Source organism: Mastigoproctus giganteus, chromosome 4 (genome assembly GCF_048544385.1).
Source record: "Mastigoproctus giganteus isolate SK-2022 chromosome 4, ASM4854438v1, whole genome shotgun sequence".
Lineage (NCBI taxonomy): Eukaryota > Metazoa > Arthropoda > Arachnida > Uropygi > Thelyphonidae > Mastigoproctus > Mastigoproctus giganteus.
The window spans coordinates 97336738-97354427 of record NC_143578.1 but is presented as its reverse complement, the minus strand read 5'-3'; the positions used below and the strand labels follow the sequence as shown (position 1 = coordinate 97354427).

The 17690-nt window shown below is 37.8% G+C and overlaps 2 protein-coding genes across 3 annotated transcripts in view; one reads left to right on the top strand and one right to left on the bottom strand.

Annotated features, from left to right (window-relative positions):
* LOC150086929 (mitochondrial inner membrane protease subunit 2) overlaps positions 1-17690 on the top strand; it is a 254550-nt gene that overhangs the window by 103880 nt on the left and 132980 nt on the right. The gene's annotated exons all lie outside the window — the stretch shown is intronic.
* The window catches only part of LOC150086930 (leucine-rich repeat neuronal protein 1-like), a 70692-nt gene continuing 58158 nt past the window's right edge, over positions 5157-17690 (bottom strand). The window contains exon 2 of the mRNA XM_090371684.1: positions 5157-7636. Coding sequence (XP_090227810.1) covers positions 5475-7526 — 2052 coding nt within the window. The 5' untranslated portion in view covers positions 7527-7636 and the 3' untranslated portion in view covers positions 5157-5474. The remainder of the gene's footprint in view (positions 7637-17690) is intronic.

The following is a 17690-nucleotide window of genomic DNA, read 5'->3' as shown; positions in this document are numbered from 1 at the left end:
TATAATTATAAATTATTTTAACTATCCTTTAAACCTGGTGACGAGCCGCCACTGATTGTTACTGCGTGTAACTTATATGCGAATTGTTTCGGTGTACAAATACTCATATCTGTGTAATAATATATTACTTATCACATAATTATTAGAATTGTTCAATTATTATAAATGATTATGTAATAATAATTATATTAAATGGACAGACTGCCCAAGTAAAAACAATTCTAGGGCATCCGTCAATTTTCAAAATGTTACGGTTTATATAGAAAACTTATAAAATGTCGATGTCGTTATAGCTAAGCGATATAATGGAAACATCTTAAATAGAGTACTGGCTATACCAGATCTTCTACCAACTACTTGGGTGGGTGACTGATGGCTGCTTGTGTGAGATACAGCTTTTTTTAATTAATTTATTTATTTTTCTGTTTTTTTGTGCTTACCAGTGGTTCTCATATTTGGTGCCGAAATTTCCGACAATTCATTATTATTATTATTATTATTATTTATTTATTTATTTTGATAGATTCAATAGGTACATAAACTTAGTTTAATAAGTCAGTAGAGAAAAATATGTCATTGAATTTCCCAGAAATTCAATAATCTAGGAAAGTTGCTTTGTCCAGAGACAAACTTTATTGAGTTCACCCGCCGGGAACTTCAGTTCGGGGCGCCTCCGTAGCCATGTGGGCAGGAGCAGCAGTGCGTAGCACACGCTTCTTGATTAGCCGGGGTTCGAGCCCGTGATCACCAAATACGGAGGATGTGGGAAATTCAGGGAATGACCACCGCATATCCCCGGAGCAATATGGCCTTAGTTGCTAATGCTTCTAAAAACCAAATAACAACAACTTCAGTTCGGATAACTGGTCGTACGGTTAACCACCGTTCTACTGTAAAAGAAATTCAGTAGAATTTCTTTTATAGTAGAACCTAGTTGTGAGAGACCCAGCTGAACTGCCAAATTTCGCGTTCGTAAATCTGGGGGCTTACTTTACTCTACCCAAGTTATGATCCTGTTTAGAAGGGTGCTGCTAATCATATTGCATAATGTTACTTGCCGTCAGCTGAAAAAGTTTGTTTGAGATTCACTGGTGTAGAAGGTCTCCCAGCCAAACTATCGCAACCTCATCGTGTAAATTGTAAAGATACTGTACTCAGAAAGGCCAGTGTTAGTAGCTTATGTGTATGTTGGTTTCTTTGTTTATATCGCGTAATCGGCCACTTAGCCCTGAGCAGCAGCACCATACTAACTGGTTTCCATCCTTGCCCCTTGGAGACTGGTCGGTGCATACTAGCATTCCAAACACGTTATGTACAAAATAACCCCACCCCTGTTATCCACGAAAACAGGGCCTGCAAAAAAAAAAAAAAAAAAAAAAGGAAAAAGTAATATCAAATAAAGAAATAAAGTCAGTTGATAAATACTACATTCATGCGGTTAATGGCACTAGGAACGCTGCAATCCAGGCCCAAATGGAACAGAGACAGGAACTATGAGCCATTAGGAACCGGAGTTAACCTCACCAACTTCAATACACCACGAGGAACCGCATTGAAGAACTGGGAAGAATACATCACAGAGAAAGAACTGCATTTAGATTCATGTAATATCAGCCAAGTTTAACTAACTTGGTAGGTAAAATTACAGAGCCAAACTTCTGGGATCACATCTCTTGGCGCATTCCTCCCCTTTATCTCCGGTCTTCAGCACAACTGCTAGCAAACCATAACCGGCTAGTACTAACCGGCAGATTCCTGCAAAAGCAAATGCTGCCCTCACTGCAAGCCATGGACGGGGACCTCCAAGAAGTGGTCAACAATAAAAAAATACAGGAAGGGAATCCTTGTCGAACTGAAAATGTAAAACTGTGCTTTGTTGTCTTCCAATAATCTGATGTAATTTATGTTTTTCTCATGTGTATCTCTTTGTAAATATGTTTTGTAAACCCCTGGCACCACCATGCCGTGACGGGACTAATTGTATGTATATCATGCTGCAATTGAAGATTCTATTCTAACCCCAGGAGCTCACGTCTGGTGAGTATGGGCTTGGCACACCCAGGGTCCTCAGCTGAATATCATCATTCTTCTCTCTCTCTCTCTCTCTCAGGGTAATTCAGAATTTTTTTTTTAGCCGGTGCAGCATAAGCCTCAGGCTTCTTTGCACCATATAGCTAATATTATTAATAATAATAATAATCTGATGAGATCAGACTGCTTCTGTCTCCAGCGTTTGGCTATGGAAAAAAAAAAAAAAAAAAAAAAAACCCGTACACCTACCCTAATGGAGTCCTTGTATCAATTAGAAATGAACAGCCGCACAGCGCCATCTATTTTGCATAATGCAAAGCTTTATGTGTAAAAGAAAATATTCGAAGATTTAAATTTTAAAAAATTAAATTAAATAAGGTAACGAATTTAGACAAAGCAGTCACACATAGGATCAGACTTTGAAATAGTATAAAGAAATTTAATAGATGAATTTAAATGTAGTTATTCATGTATACAATTTCTAATTAGCACTTAAGAATTAATTCTCAACTCTCCGCGTCTGTAAGGAAAAAACATATAGGCTAATTATATTTATTGTATTTTATTATTATTTTTTCTCTCTAATTAGATAATAGTATTTGCCATTACTTTCCTGTTATTTATACTAGTCATTTCTTTTATTTTAAACTATGGAATTTTAAATTTATTTATGATTTGCCATTATGTGGATACCTATAAAAACTATTATTAATTTAATCTTAATTTTATTTATTTATTATGAAAACCCCAAAAACGAGAGGCATTATAACCTATAGTACTTAGTACTGTGCATCGGTTGAAGGTCAAGAAGACATTTGTTGACATTAGACTTGAACTTCTGTAGATTGTAATTTTCAGTAAATACGTATGAAGGAAGGTTGTTCCAGAGAACGGAAGTTGAATGAATAAATGAGGAATAAAGGAAGTTGGTTCTGTGAGTTTGAAGTTGGACAGTAAAATGATGTTGCTTGGTTGCTGCACGTTTGCATGCAGCAAAAACAGGATGTCTATGAGACGGAGAGTGGAGAGACTCTGATAAAGATGAATCATTAATTAATCTAACTGCCCTCTTTTGAATGGAATCTAGAAACTTGAAACAGGCTTTGGGGGAACTGCCCCAGATGTGGGAACAATATTCCATGGTAGGGCGGATTTGCGATTTTTACAGAATGACGCTGAGAGAAAACCCAGTTTTTTGGATGCAGAGGAAGCTATATTTGTAATGTGCTTATTCCAAGAGAGTTTAGAGGTCAGGGTAATTCCAATAGAGATATATAATCTTGCCTAGAGATAGAAGCAGAAGAATCCTTTTTGCGAAATATCAAACAGGAGTTTTGGAAGGATTGAAATCAACTAAGTTATCTTTGCCATGCTGGAGATAATTACCTGGAGATCAGCATTTAAGGAATTGGTAGTGGATATTCTAAAAGTTGAAGATGTTTGTATAGGGCAAGGTTTCTCAAACTGGAAGGAGGAATGCTATGTTCTCTCATCAGGAAAAGTATGGATAGGATTTCCGGTCATTGGAAGAAGGTCATTGATATACAAGAGGATAAGAGTGGGAGAAAGAACTGAACCTTTGGAGAACACCAGCATTAGTGGAGAAGTTAGAAGACAGAGAGCATCTACCAACCGTCGTGGTTAGCACAGTTGGTAGGATCGCCGTCCTTCCCACACCGGGTGGAATAGACCTGAGTTTGAGTCCCGTGTATGACGGGAGAGACTTTATGGGTCTTTTTCACAATGTGGCTGAGTTAGTCAGACTCAGGCGAGGGTAGCATGTTTTTTTTCTCCCGGAAAATCGAGTTTTTCGCCAAAAAAAAGAAAATCGAACTTAAAACAAACGCAATTTACAGACAGGCCTTAGTTGCCGATGCGCCTAAAAACCCAAGAACAACAACAGCCATCTACTATCACCCGCAGTGATAGTAGATGGTTGTTTTCTTAGCAGTCAGAGAGAAAACTGGTTATCGAGTTACAAAAAAAAAAAAAAAAAAGTTGGCAAACCATAAGATGGAAGCTTATATATAAAACCTTTATTCCAAATACGATCAAAAGCCTTTGAAATGTCAAGAGCAACTGCTTGAGTTTCACCAGACTTATCTGTTGAATTTTTCCATAGATGGTAACATAAACCAGAATATCAGCAGTGGATCGACATTGACGAAAACCATACTGGCGATCATTGATCAGATGGAAGTTTTCTAGATAGTTTAAGAGTTGGCGGTTAATTGATTTCTCCATTACTTTAGAAAGAGTAAATTTAAGTACAATGAGAGAGATTTGTTACTCTTTTTAAGAACTGGTTGGATGTGAGCCAATTTCCAAGCAGAAGGAAAAACACCTTTGGAATAAGAAAGTGAAAAAAAGGCAACACAGAATAGGAGTAAGTTCAGGAGCACAGGTTTTGAGAACAAGTGGAGAAATACCGTCAGGACCTGCAGCTTTCTTAGCATAAATATTGATCAAAATCCTTTTGACATCCTTTGACGGAAGACCTTGTACCATGTTACAGGAGGTATTGAATAGAGTATACTGGGAATAGTGAGAGGTGTTTTACCAATATAATCAATAGACGATCCGAAAAAAAATGGGAGATGGTAGCAGATCAGCTTTATTTTTGCGTAAAGTGGCAATAGAAGTACTGTATTTGGTTTTGATAGAGGTGGGAACAAAGTTGGGCAAGAGTTGCGGCCAAAAGTTGGGCAAAGCGTTGACAAGAAACGAGAATGTTCGGCTACCATTTGGACTAGAAGCACGTTTTCTATTCTTAACTGTTTCAAATCTATTTTGCTTGTTCGAAATCTATATACTACGCACATGTGTGTATATAGGACTTGCCATTCTGAAATCAGAGATTCAAATTTTTTCGATTGCTATTATGATATAAGATTATAATGTAATGAGTGAAAGGTCGAATAAAAACTACAATGCTTGGTGTAAGGAAGGTTTATTGACGTTTTAGGTAAAAAAGGTAGCTTTTTCTCTGCAGCATTTCTAAAACCTTCATATGGTTTAGCAGGTTTATGGCAAAGCGATTAAAGTAACATCTAATCTCTTGGGAAAAGTACGGGACTTTATCACAAAAATCGGTAATAAAATGAGTTGTGTGACATACAGTATATATATATATATATTCTAAAACAATAAAGGGATTCTGTTAACAAGGCAGTTAAATGACATTCCTTAAAATCATTTTGGCTATACTGTATATATTGTTGTCCCGCATTAATTAGCAGCATTCGGTATATCTGTACACCCTCAGATGCTTCTCTGTGTACATAGTACTTTGTGAATCGCTGCAGACCACATCATGGTGCTGTTTTATTGCTGCCGTAGTTGCTCGTGGTCTATGAAACTGCCGGTAAGGTTGTTTCATAGGCTTGAGGTCAGCTGTTGAAAGGCATGGCTGGAAGGAAGGGAACTTTCACTGTTTCCTCAGACTAAGATCCTGCGTGGGACATGAGGGGACTGTGCAGGTTCTCCATTGGAATTTGTGCCATGTTACTAACGAGAGATTTCTCAGGTGTATCATAATGTCTTTGTCTGTATTTTCTGGCAGCTACTGTAACCACACACACAACTAGCACCATGGACGCTACGATTCCCAGCACTACTGCAATCGCAACATTGCTAGTATGATGAATGCCTTGTAGCATAAAACTCTCATCTCTGGTCTGCACACGAGTACAGGAAAACTGTACATATTCATCATCTTCTTTAGTCTTTATTCCGATGCAGAATTTGTAAACAGTGCGTGGCTGGAGATTGTTAATGGTATAATACCGGAGGAACTGATTGACTGTCACTGACTGGTAGTTGAGCTGGCCCTCTCGTTGGTAGAGGATTTCATATTCTGGAAAGGTATTACGTGCTGTTCCGTTCCATACAATTGTCACAAAGGTAGACGCAACCCCCAGAGGAAAGATATGGATGTCTATATTTTCCACAATGAGTTCTGTGATGCTAGTTGCTTCTCCCATGTAATTCTCAGCCACACATACATATGTCCCTGTGTCATTTGGCTTCAAGTTAGAGATGGCTAAACTGCTAGGTTTAAGTTGTAGGTGCATGTCATCGGATGAATCATTGAGGACGATTCCATTTGGTAAAATCCAGTATATTGAAGGTGGGGGGATCCCATGCGATCGACACTGGAATACATGTTTATCCCCAATTTTTTTGTCTATAGTCATATTTACTGTTCCAACTAAGACAGGTGGACAATGAGGTGGCACTTCTGCCTTTTTCAAGTCTTTCACGAACCATTCTTTGACGTCAGAGGGTCTGTCACATTGCATGCGCTCCTTGTTAACGAGAATAACTCGTGATTGGTTGGTTTCACTCATTGCTTCGTGTATCCATTTAATGTTACAGTCGCAGAGTAGTGGATTGTCATATAGACTGAGTTTGATCGCGGACTGAAAAGTATCTATTACCATTTGGCTGAGAGCAGACAGGTTATTGTTGTGAAGCAATAATTCCTGGACGTTTGGAACATTAACGAACGCTTCAGGATCGATGTACTGCAGCTTTCTGTTACTGTGTAGGTTTAGCACCTGAAGGTAAGGCAAGTCTTTGAATGTGCCACGGTCAACCAGTGTAAGTTCGTGAATATTATCGAGTGATAATTCTTGGAGGGATACGTATTCAAAATCTCCTGTACGTAGTTGGGAAAAGGCATTTCCGCCAAGTTTGAGCACCTGAAGAGTGGTGATAGTTACTAGCGATGATGACGGAACTTTGGGAAGTTGGTTGTTCTGTAAAAACATGTGGGTGAGGTTTTCCATACCGATGAAAGCCAAATCACTGATACCTCGTATTTTATTATGAGTGAGAAACAAGGAATGAAGATTTCCGAGCGAAGAAAACGAGCCACTGTTGATATGAGTGATCGAATTATAGTTGAGATGGAGGGTTTCCAAACTTACAAGATCAATAAACCACTCCGAGTAAATTGCATTTAATTGATTATGGTCGAGTTGCAGAAGTTTTAGATTATGTAGCTCATCAAAAACATGTTGATCAATGAACTTAATTTGAATGTTAGTCATAATGAGCACCTCAAGTTGATGGATACCTCTGAAGACACCGTTGAATAATATCCTGAAATCATTGTAGGATAAATCCAGATATCTTAGTTCCGTGAAGTTGCGAAATATCAGTCCTCTTCCAAGTTGTTTTATTTGGTTATGAGACAAATCTAAGTGCTGAAGAGAGGGCATGGATGGCAGCTGGTCAAAGAGATCTGTGACAGAATTATTCGTGAATGTCAGCGCTTCTGTATCCGACGGAATGTCTTTTGGTATACTGCTTAGACCAAGATGGGAGCAGTTTACTGTACGGAGGGACATGCTTAAATGGGACGTTATGGCAGTGGTACACACACACTGATAAGGACATTGAAGAGGCCAAATACCGAACACTTGAGGGATGACAATGAGGATTATGCTCGAGCGGAGCAGGAGAAGGTAAAACTCTTGCTTGTCTATCATGGTGGCTCTGCCTGCTCCAGCAGTTTTGTATGGTTATCCATAGTCAAAGAACTGGGAGAATCCAAATCATCTGCCACTCTCACCCGGCCAGCATAACTTGATGCTGCATCCTAAAAAATAAAATAAAATAAGTTAGTAATGGAATAGTTTTTAACGATAAGTTATTAAACAAATTTAACACAAGTCCTTTTCAACATGAAAATGAAACGGGCTGGTGCCTTTATTATGCAATCGTGTGTGTTTTACAGGAAAACAGGAAATTATTTTTATTATATTTTGTCAGAAGTGTGACACGATTAATTTCATAGGCATTTCCCTACCAAAGCCAAGTCATAGGTTGGTAGAGTGCTTTACAAAGAATGGCAGTGTCGCAAACATACGTAAAAGTGTTTCTTACTTTTAGGTGCATCAGTTATGCTTTCGTATTGTTTTATTTATATTTGGATCTTTTAGAAAGATTTGTGTTGCCATCCAAATTTCATTAAAATCGGGCCAATAGAAATCCAGCAATTATATACTTTTATCCATCATCCGTATTTCTACTTCCGGCGGATGAATTTTCATGAAATTTACATTTAGCTCTTTTAGAATGATTTGTAGAGAATTTCCAAATTTCATTTTACTCCTCTCCCCCTACCAGGGAAAGAGGAGTAAAAAAGCAGGCTAGGTAACATGTCTAGCCGGGGCGCTGTATGGCATCATAAGATGCAATCTTGACCTTTGTGTTAGACCAGTGGAGGTCCGAGTCCAAGTTGCAATCTTCATCTTTGCGTTAGTCCGGAGGAGGCCCAAGTCCAGAACTCAGGTCCAGTTCGTCACGTTCATGTGTTGTATCTACTTCAGGTGGTCACCAGTTCAGAGTTTTGCAGTCATTTCAGGCAGTCACGTCTGCGTTTTCATAGGTTAGTGATGATGTGGCGTTGATCTTTGTCTTTCAAAGAGTTCGCGTGCAAAGACGGTGAAAGTCCGCCCGGTAATTATCTTCTTGCAATATTATTTCTTCTAGGTTCCTTAGCAAGGAGTTGATGTGTGTGTATAGCTGACATCTGAGGTCCCCATAGTTGTCACAATCGTGGATAAGGTGTTCCCAGGTTTCCTCCTGCCCGCAGATGGGTTGTCGGAGATTCCCTCTGAAGGAAGGTGGCGTGCAAGCCAGGGGAAAACCAGGACGGGGAGATAGGATATACCTTGCTGACATCGGGTATAAATGTTTTGGTGACTTGCCCTTTTGTGGTAAGATTCCATCTATTTTGCCAGATAGATTGCAGATGTTCCGTTAACCTCTTATTTTCTGAGGATTTGCTTTTCTGTTGTGCACAACTTATCTAGATCTGTTGTGCAGTCTAGATAAGTTGTGGTTCTTCCTTTCGAATGTTGGTGCAGCAGGCTCTAGTTGTTGTCAATAGTATGGATCGGTGGCTCGACTCCAGCCTTTTCTTGTTGATTGCTGCGTTTGCTTTCTGATACCAGGCGCCTGCACCATAGGCCAGGATAGGGATGAAGAGAGCTTTGTATAGAAGGGAGAGCGCCCTCTTCTTTAGTCCCCAGTCCCTCCTGGTGATTTTGGTTATCAGCGCCGAGAGCCTCCTTGTTTTGGTTCTGAGGTAACAGAGATGAGATGTGAAGTTCAAGTTTCGGTCTAGTATTATTCCTAAATATTTTAGCTCCTGTTTGAGTTTGATGGTCGCTCCATTTATTTTGATACTTCCAGCAGTAGTAACTGCAGGAAGTATGATTGCAAAAATACAAAAATATCCACAACATTTGCATTTCCGTTACATTCATTGTTAAGTGCCGTTATGGATGTTGTCACATCAATAAAAGAAAGGTTCGAGCCCGTGACCACCAAATACGGAGGATGCGGAAAGGTCAGGGAATGACCACCGCATATCCCCGGAGCAATATGGCCTTAGTTGCTAATGCTCCTAAAAAACCAAATAACAATAAATGAAAGTAAGCATATGTACCTTAACCATGCAATTAACTGCCTGATTTGTAAAACATAGCATTTTTTTTAATGCGCCTATTGCATTCACCACTCCCTAGCATGTAAAAATTCAACTATCAGGACGGATTTTCATGAAATTTATATTTGGAGCTTTTAGAAAGATTTGTTGAGCATTACAAATATATAAATAGGACTAATGGAAATGCTACAATTATTATTTCTTTGTCCGTCCGTCTACATGTAATAACACTTCCCAGTGGATGGATTGTAAGAAAGATCCTATGTTTCATGATCACACCAATAGAATTCCAGCAATTATTTTCTTTTTTTTTTGGAATATATATCACATGGGCTATCCATATACTGTAGCTGAAGCACTGGATATTATGCTTGCTGACATGCGCAGAAACAAAATTATTACTGTTCGCGCCTGAAATGAAATGCTCTGCGCACAATAACTACCTTTTTTTTTTCTTTTGTTATGGATTTACTGTATATTTTTCAGCAGGTGCACACCCCAGCAATTGATTTTTGATGAACAGCATAATTATTCGTATTTTAGCTGCAGCTTAAATTAGTGAATGCACTGCATTCTTTTAAGGAACAGAATGTCTGTTAAATAGATTGCCCTTAACCCACCTTATGGTGGTGGCGCGGCTGCCCCACTAACCCCCTTCCCTCAAGAGTGAAGTCCGCAGCGGAAACGCTGCGGAGTTTAGTCTACGCGCGGCCCTACACCTACCAAATTTTGTGTACCCCTCGTCGCGAAGGCCGGTTTGTCTGTTGTGAGGGGAAAACCGGAGTCAATCCCGGTGAAAAACCTCACGACCACGGTTTGAGACCGCCAAACTCAATGCTGAATGCCCTTGGGAAAATTCCCATAAGGGTAACGCTGGAATCGAACCTCGATCAGCTATTCAGCAAGGCGGCAACGTTGACACGAGGCTACCGTAGACTCGTATGCTGTCACTTTAATTTTACTATTTCACATCACATTTCTCAACAGTCGCGTGACATCATTTCTAAACTTCCGTTATTCCATTGTGAGGCGCCGCTACAGAGGTTTTCATATCAACAATATAGCCTGTATTTGTTCCCCCCCCCACATATTTATTTTATTTCACATTATATAGGTATTTCTGTGAAATAATAATACATAATACTAATAATATTCATAATAATATCTTCGCTATTTATTTGTACAATTTTTCACAAGAATTAGCAAAATTGCACTTGCCGCATCTGTGCCCGTGACTGCTGAATACGGTGCTGTTTCTTGTATTCTTTCAACCTTGTGAGCACCTCTGACCATGTCGTCCCGGAGAATAAACAGAAAATTCATTTATTTATGAGACAAAAGATGTCGCAAGGATGCAGAATAAAATAAAATTAAAAAACGCAAAATCGCGATTCATGATATAAGTATGGAAGCTATATGTCCAATCCGGGGACGTCTGGTCACTTTAACAATGTTAGATGTATAATAAGAATGCCATTTTTAAGCATGTTTAATAACCACGTTAAGTATTTAGTTAGTTTATTGGAAAGAATTTTAAGTTTATCTAAACTTGATCCGATTCGCTCTAACACCTCCAAACGCTTTCCCAAAATTGCATTGCACAAATAGAACTCATCAGGGGAGCCTTCAAAGATATCAGACAAAAAATAGCAACAGTTTAGGTCACATATAAATACTTCACACGGTAATGACCTTCTCAAATTTAATGCAGTTTTTTCAAACTTAGTTTTGCTTTATTGTAATATGGCTATGTATATTAATATCAATTTATTTCCGAAGAAATGTCCCTTTACAGCTATGCAGCTAGAGGACACGCGTTAACATAAAGAAATTGAATAAATAATAACAGACAAATGCAGTTTGTCTACAGGGTCCAGATAAAATACATGGCCTTAATAACTTCTGGTATAGATACAACAAAGTGTGGATAGAGCGGCATCTCCAGGAGATCCACCTAAAGCTTGACGAAGGCATGCACATCTGGAAGAGTGGAAGATCTGTAGGTTTTGTCCTTGCACAGCTTCTCAACGTCTATGGATAATCTATTTAATTTTTCGATGGCGTTAAGTGGAAACATGTTGTCCAGGACATGCTATATAGCTTAGATCTGTATGGATTTGCTTTGGTCTTGCATCTATTTCGATCTGACGGTTTGGCGATGATATCCCAGATATCAGGTGAGTTCAGTTTTCCGGATAGAAGCTGAGGCAAGATAACAAGGTTCCTAGAGATGATGTGATATCTCCAGGGAAGCATATTAAGGTTGGTGACTAGGACAGATTTTGCGGTTGTAGGTGTTAGACCGGCGATCGTATTTAGCCATTTTAAAATCCAGTATTCCAGGGATAAGGACCTGGCTTGGTAAGATGAGGATGCAGAGGACCATATAGTTGAGGCCTATAAAGGGATTGGGATTATGCATCGAAGAATATAGTTGGTGATAAGGTGCAGATTGTGAAAGTTGGATATTTCCTGTTTCACAGCCCATAAAGCCGCATATGTTTTTATTCGAGTGGAATTAAAATGAGGCAAGAACGTAAGGTCTTTGTCCCAGGTGACGCCCAAATCCTTATGTTGGGTGACTTTTTTTAACTGGAGAGTTCCCAGTGATGTTCACATCATTGATATTTCTATTTTTGGTGATGGAGAGTTGTGCGGTTTTCTCTTTGTTAATGGAGAGCCTAATCGTATGAAGGTAATTTTCCAGTTCATATAGCTGTCAGTAGCAAACTGGAGAGAGTGGAGGAATTTTGTAACAATGAAGAACTTTAAATCATCAGCGTACGTGGTAAAGTTAGCATGATTTGCGAGGAAGGGTTCTAAAGATGCGACGAAGAGGGCGGCAGAGAGAACACCCCCCCCCCCCTTGGGGGGAGTCTTTTAGAACTGAGAATTTGGTGATGATGGTTCTGATTTCTGATGCATAGGATCTTGGACTGTAGGAGCTTCTTAAGAAGAACTAAAATGTAGCCAGAGATTTTGAAGTAATCGCATGGTATTGCGCATAGAAAATGGATGGGCAGTTTGTTGAAAGCCACCTTAATGTCAAGGAACACAATATCAAGTTGCTTTTTGTTGCTTAAGGTACGTTCTGTTCTGAAAAGTGTGTCCGTGAGGTTGGTGATCGTGGATCTCCCGGTAGTATACTATGGAGGTATGGAGGGTTGTGGCCAAACATGATGGATGATAGCAGGGAGTATGGTTTTTCCATAATTTTGAGGAAGGTGCATCCTACAGCAATTGATCTATAATCATTGTGCCATTTTGGGTTAGACTCTTTTGGAACGGGAAAAACATAATACGTGTTCCAGATGGTAGGGTAAGCATCCTGTTTCGAGGATGCAGTTGTATGCGTCAAGTAGCAGGTTGATGATTTTCGTTATTATATCAAGTTTAGTCTGCGCGTGTAGTAGCACAGTGGTGTCGTCACCGTCCCCTCCACACCGGGTGGAAAAGGCCCGAGTTCGATCGTCGATGACGCGAGGAACTTTTATGAAATTTTTCACTCTTTGGCTGGGTTAGTCGGTCTCAGGCGTAGACAGCAAGGTCTTCCCTCCCCCTCATAAATTGGGGTTTTTCGTCCATGCAATCGACCAAAGAACACGCGCAATTTGCAGACACAATACACATTGGTATATGAATTAACTTTCCGGGTGAGCCTAATGTAATAGTTTGGATTATATCAAGTTTGTCACTGAGCTTTAATGTTGTTCTTCTTTTCTTCTCTGTATGAGGTTTATTAACTTTGGGAGCCCCATAGTGAGGGGTTTTTAATTTAAAATAAATGTAAAGCAGCGGTATAATCCGTGATATCTGTAGAATTCGCTTTAAAAATGGCGAACGTAAACAAATACAGTAGTCGCTTGACTTGCCGTTTTTTTTTTTTTTTCCGTGACTGCCAGACATCTCCGCTCTATGTAAACATCCGATCTCAATGTGCCGTTAGCTCGAATGTTCCGTTATTTTGGGTGCCGTTATTTCAACAGTCTACTGTATCGTAAATTCAGTCAATGAATATAATTCAATTTGATTTATTATCATTATTAGTATTAGCAATGGCCACGCTATTATACGTTCTCCCAGTCACATTTCAGTTTCCGTATACTGTTTTCTTTTTTGTAAAAATGTATAACCATTTTATAAAAGTGAATGGCAATTTTTTTTTTTTTTTTTTGGATAGATGGACGATATTCATGTTGATATTTTATTGCTTGAAATTTGGAGCTTTCTTTCAATAATAATTGAAAAAAATATTCAAGATTATTTCATAAAACACAGACTATCACACTTATCGGTATGACAGGTCTGTGTAGCACCTGCAATCTCATCACTGTTTTGATAAACGCCTGGATTGTTTGTTTTTCGCAGCCCCTGGACCGGTGGTCGTGAAGGGCAATATTGCAGTGTCTTGTATCTATTAGTATTACTATTATTGCTACTATTATTGCAATAATTAAAAGATTTCTAAATTTCAATGCCACCAATTCTGTTTACATGATGACATCGTACTTGAAGAACGTATATATTGATGGTTATGCTCAAATAATGTAACGTGTATATTGATTGTTGTGCTTATATTCTTATCTTTAAGGAGTTGATATATTTAAACAGATTCTTATGCCAGCCTGAAATGACTAACTGTCTTTTATTGTTTAGTGAAAATGAATCGCTTTCAACCAAGCCTCAGTGATTTTTTCCTTTTTTTATGGTAACAGAATCTAGTATTATGCCCTAAGCATACTTTTAATTTCTTTGGCTTCAGTTACCTATGGCGTGCAAGACAGTTTGCTGAAAATTTCCATTAGAATTTGAATTTGCATATAAAATGCACTTTAGGTGAACGTTTTTCTTCAGTCTGATTACTTTTCGTTTCCTCTTATATTGTAATTGCAAACTGCTGAGTTTCGAATATCTATTGGGACACTTCTGTTGCGAATGCTTAAGCATTCTTCTTTATGTATGTTATCCTTTAGGTAAATGTTTGGAAATTAGGATTCTAAATAGGTACTTCTCTTCCATTTAAGCCGAGAATGCTAGGTCCAAAGTACTGATTAGTTCAGGGGCCTTTATTTATTTATTTAGTTTTTGTTTTTTAGGTTAATGACGTTTTCCGATTTTTTTTTTCTTTCCCGCATGTAAGTTCTTAGAGAATATTGATTTAATTTTCTTACTAATGAAATATTAAAAATAAATATGATGTTCCGTTTTCAGTTTCAATTACAATGGGACCTCGATTATCCGAAATAACGAAAACGAGTCTGCCTCGGATAATATAAACTAAACTTTTTTTCTCTCTCTCTTTATAGAGATTTGAAAGTCATTTATTACCGCACAGTAATTGCAATAAAAAGTACTTATGTAATAGAGTAATTAAAAAATTTATTAAACGGAAGACAATACAGTAGTTATGTATAAAATGTACAGTACGGAGTATGAATTAAATTGATAACTTTGTAATTTTTCTTATAGCATTTAATAAAAATTGTTAAAAGTAGTTTTAAATGTGCCGGAGCTAATCCCGTTCTGATAAGTTTCTTAATGCGTTCCGGTTGTTACACTTCCAAAAAAAAAAAAAAAAAAAGTGTTAAATGGCCATTTTCGATAAAAATTTCGAGCACATTGGGATTAATCGTGGCATTCGATTATTGTCACTTTGAAAATTTTTGCTCTCATATATTTGATAAGCATTTTCATAAAAAAATTTTAATCTTTTTTTTATCGCCAAATACTGTATTAGCTTTCCGATTGTTAATATTTTTGGAACAGTCGTTATGTGACACGACTCAGTTCACAGATTTCCTTCCATTCGCAAACCAGTAATACAGGCGTTTGCGTTTACTGCTCGAGTCTACGTGACTACTAGATCGAGTTGTGATTATTCTTATCAAAATGCTTAGTTGTAAACTAATAATTTGTGATAAGAATACTTTTTTAATTTTAATATATACTGTATTTTCAAAATTCTACCTGCAAAGAATGATCTCTTCGTAAACCATTATGAAACCTGTGATATTGACTGGCACAACGACGGGGTTTATCTTAATAGCTCTTATTGCGCTCTCTCTCGGAGGTTTTGGCTGGCCGTTTCAATTAACAGACCTCGATCAGTAAAAGGCTGCATAATCGGTATCCTGCTATTAATTGTTTTAGTTTGAGGGCAAATGTCATTGCTGCTCTTAAACGAAACCCATTATATCACTTTTGTTGCTTCTGATTTTCTTCTTGGAATCTCTTAAGTATAGACAGTCGATGAAGAAAAGACCATCTGCCAGCATTTTCTCCAGTCTAGAAAAGCACTTACTAGCAGTAAGTGCTTTTCTAGACTGTAGAGAATACTGGCAGAGAAATACTGTAGAGAAAACGGTAGTGTGACTATCGTTTTCTACGCATGATACGCCTAGCAAATAGTAGGTTTTTTTATGCATTGGTTTCAAAGTTTTTCGCTTATTACTGAGGTTTTGCAAGTACTAAGGAGAACCAACGGAGCCGACTTTTTTCTTCATTCAAAGTGGTGGATAATCATCCTATTTCAGTTTTGCTTTAAGATTGCCGATAGATACGATAAGTACTTCCTTAGTGACAGTATCATAAGTGGGCTTATCACTTATTTGTTTGGAGAGATGTGGGTCCGAATCGATCTGAGACTGGAGGAATTGTTAAAGCGCCCTCAATGGGAGGACGTACTTAGCCGAGCTTTTCGGTTATTTCAGGTGTGGGGTTTTTTTTTTTTTTTCAGCCAGCACAACTTGTAAATGGGTATTTTTGTACAGACATAGCTCACAATACAGATGACATCTTGAACTGTATTAACCAGCACCCATGGCCAAGGGAACGCGAATATTATTTTATTTGTTGATAATCTGAAAATATTATTTGTTGATAATCTGAAAAATGTAAATAACATTTTCTTTGACATTTTCAGTTATTTAATTTATTCTGTTCTGTAATGTCGTTGATGAATTTGAAAACTTTGACATTAGGCAGTTTTCGTGTATTTCAAAATAATGATCGGTAAAGTTACTGTACTTATAGTCTAGCGGTAACGCTAGTAGTAAGGCTATAAAGAGATTGTTTGTTAGCTGCAAGGTTTCAAATGAATGCACTTGGTGCTCATATTGGAGCCACTTATCATAAGCTACTTTTTAGTCTGAATAGTAGTTTTATCGTTTTTGTCTGCCGAATGCACGGTTCATACTTTGATGGTTAACTGATTGCTCGAACATGCAGTTAACCGGCAAAATCACTTAAATGTTAAATCAGTGAGTTTTCAAACTTCAGTCTTCTTCTGTGTAATGAGTTGGCTTGTGTGGGAAGAGATGAGGAAGATAGAGCTTGCTAGGAGATGTTTTTAGTTCCTATCGTGATGTTAAATTTTTGTATATGAATAGTTTTATAATTTTCGCTTTGACTCAGTGGAAGTTGAACTACACAACTTACCTGCCTTTGAAGTAACATGGCTCACAGTGAATAAATCAACGGATTTTTAGTTATTACGTATCATCTACAATACTTATTTTCATATATATATATATATATTTTATATATTCTCTATTAAACTGAAGAATGTCGAAAGTAAAAATAACAATCAGACAGAACTTCCTAATACTCTTTGTTTGCTTCAATTCCGAGGTCTTCTTTTCAGGCATAAAATTCCTGAAATAGTCTCTGTCAAGTCACAAGTTTATACTAGACAGGTTCATTTAAAACAACGGTAATTGTTTCACCAGAATCAAGTTTATTTAACGTTGATTGCAATTCAAGCAACACAAAGCAAACAAACTTCGGTGTTTCTCTCTACTTTTCTAAATTTGGTTTTATACATACAGTTTGCTGTAAAGGCCCTGTTACGGATTTTTTTGTTTGATATTTGTATAGATTACGAAGTGATAGTCATTTTTTTGGGAAAATCAGACTATAGACTGCGATTTTACCTTTTGCAGAAATATTTAACTTACCAGCACTTAACAGAGCTCTAAATATATATATTTGAACGCTTTTACAGAACGATAGTTCTAAGACCCCTTTTGCAGAAATATTTGCAACTGAATCTCACTTATCTTGTAGGGGTTCATGTTTGAATTCGACATGGCACGAATTCAATTAGTGGCTGAAAGGTATCTATACTCGAGGAAAAGTTAACTGGAACATGAGAAGTCCACAACATACATCCGCGCTGCAGCTATCACAATGCGGAAGA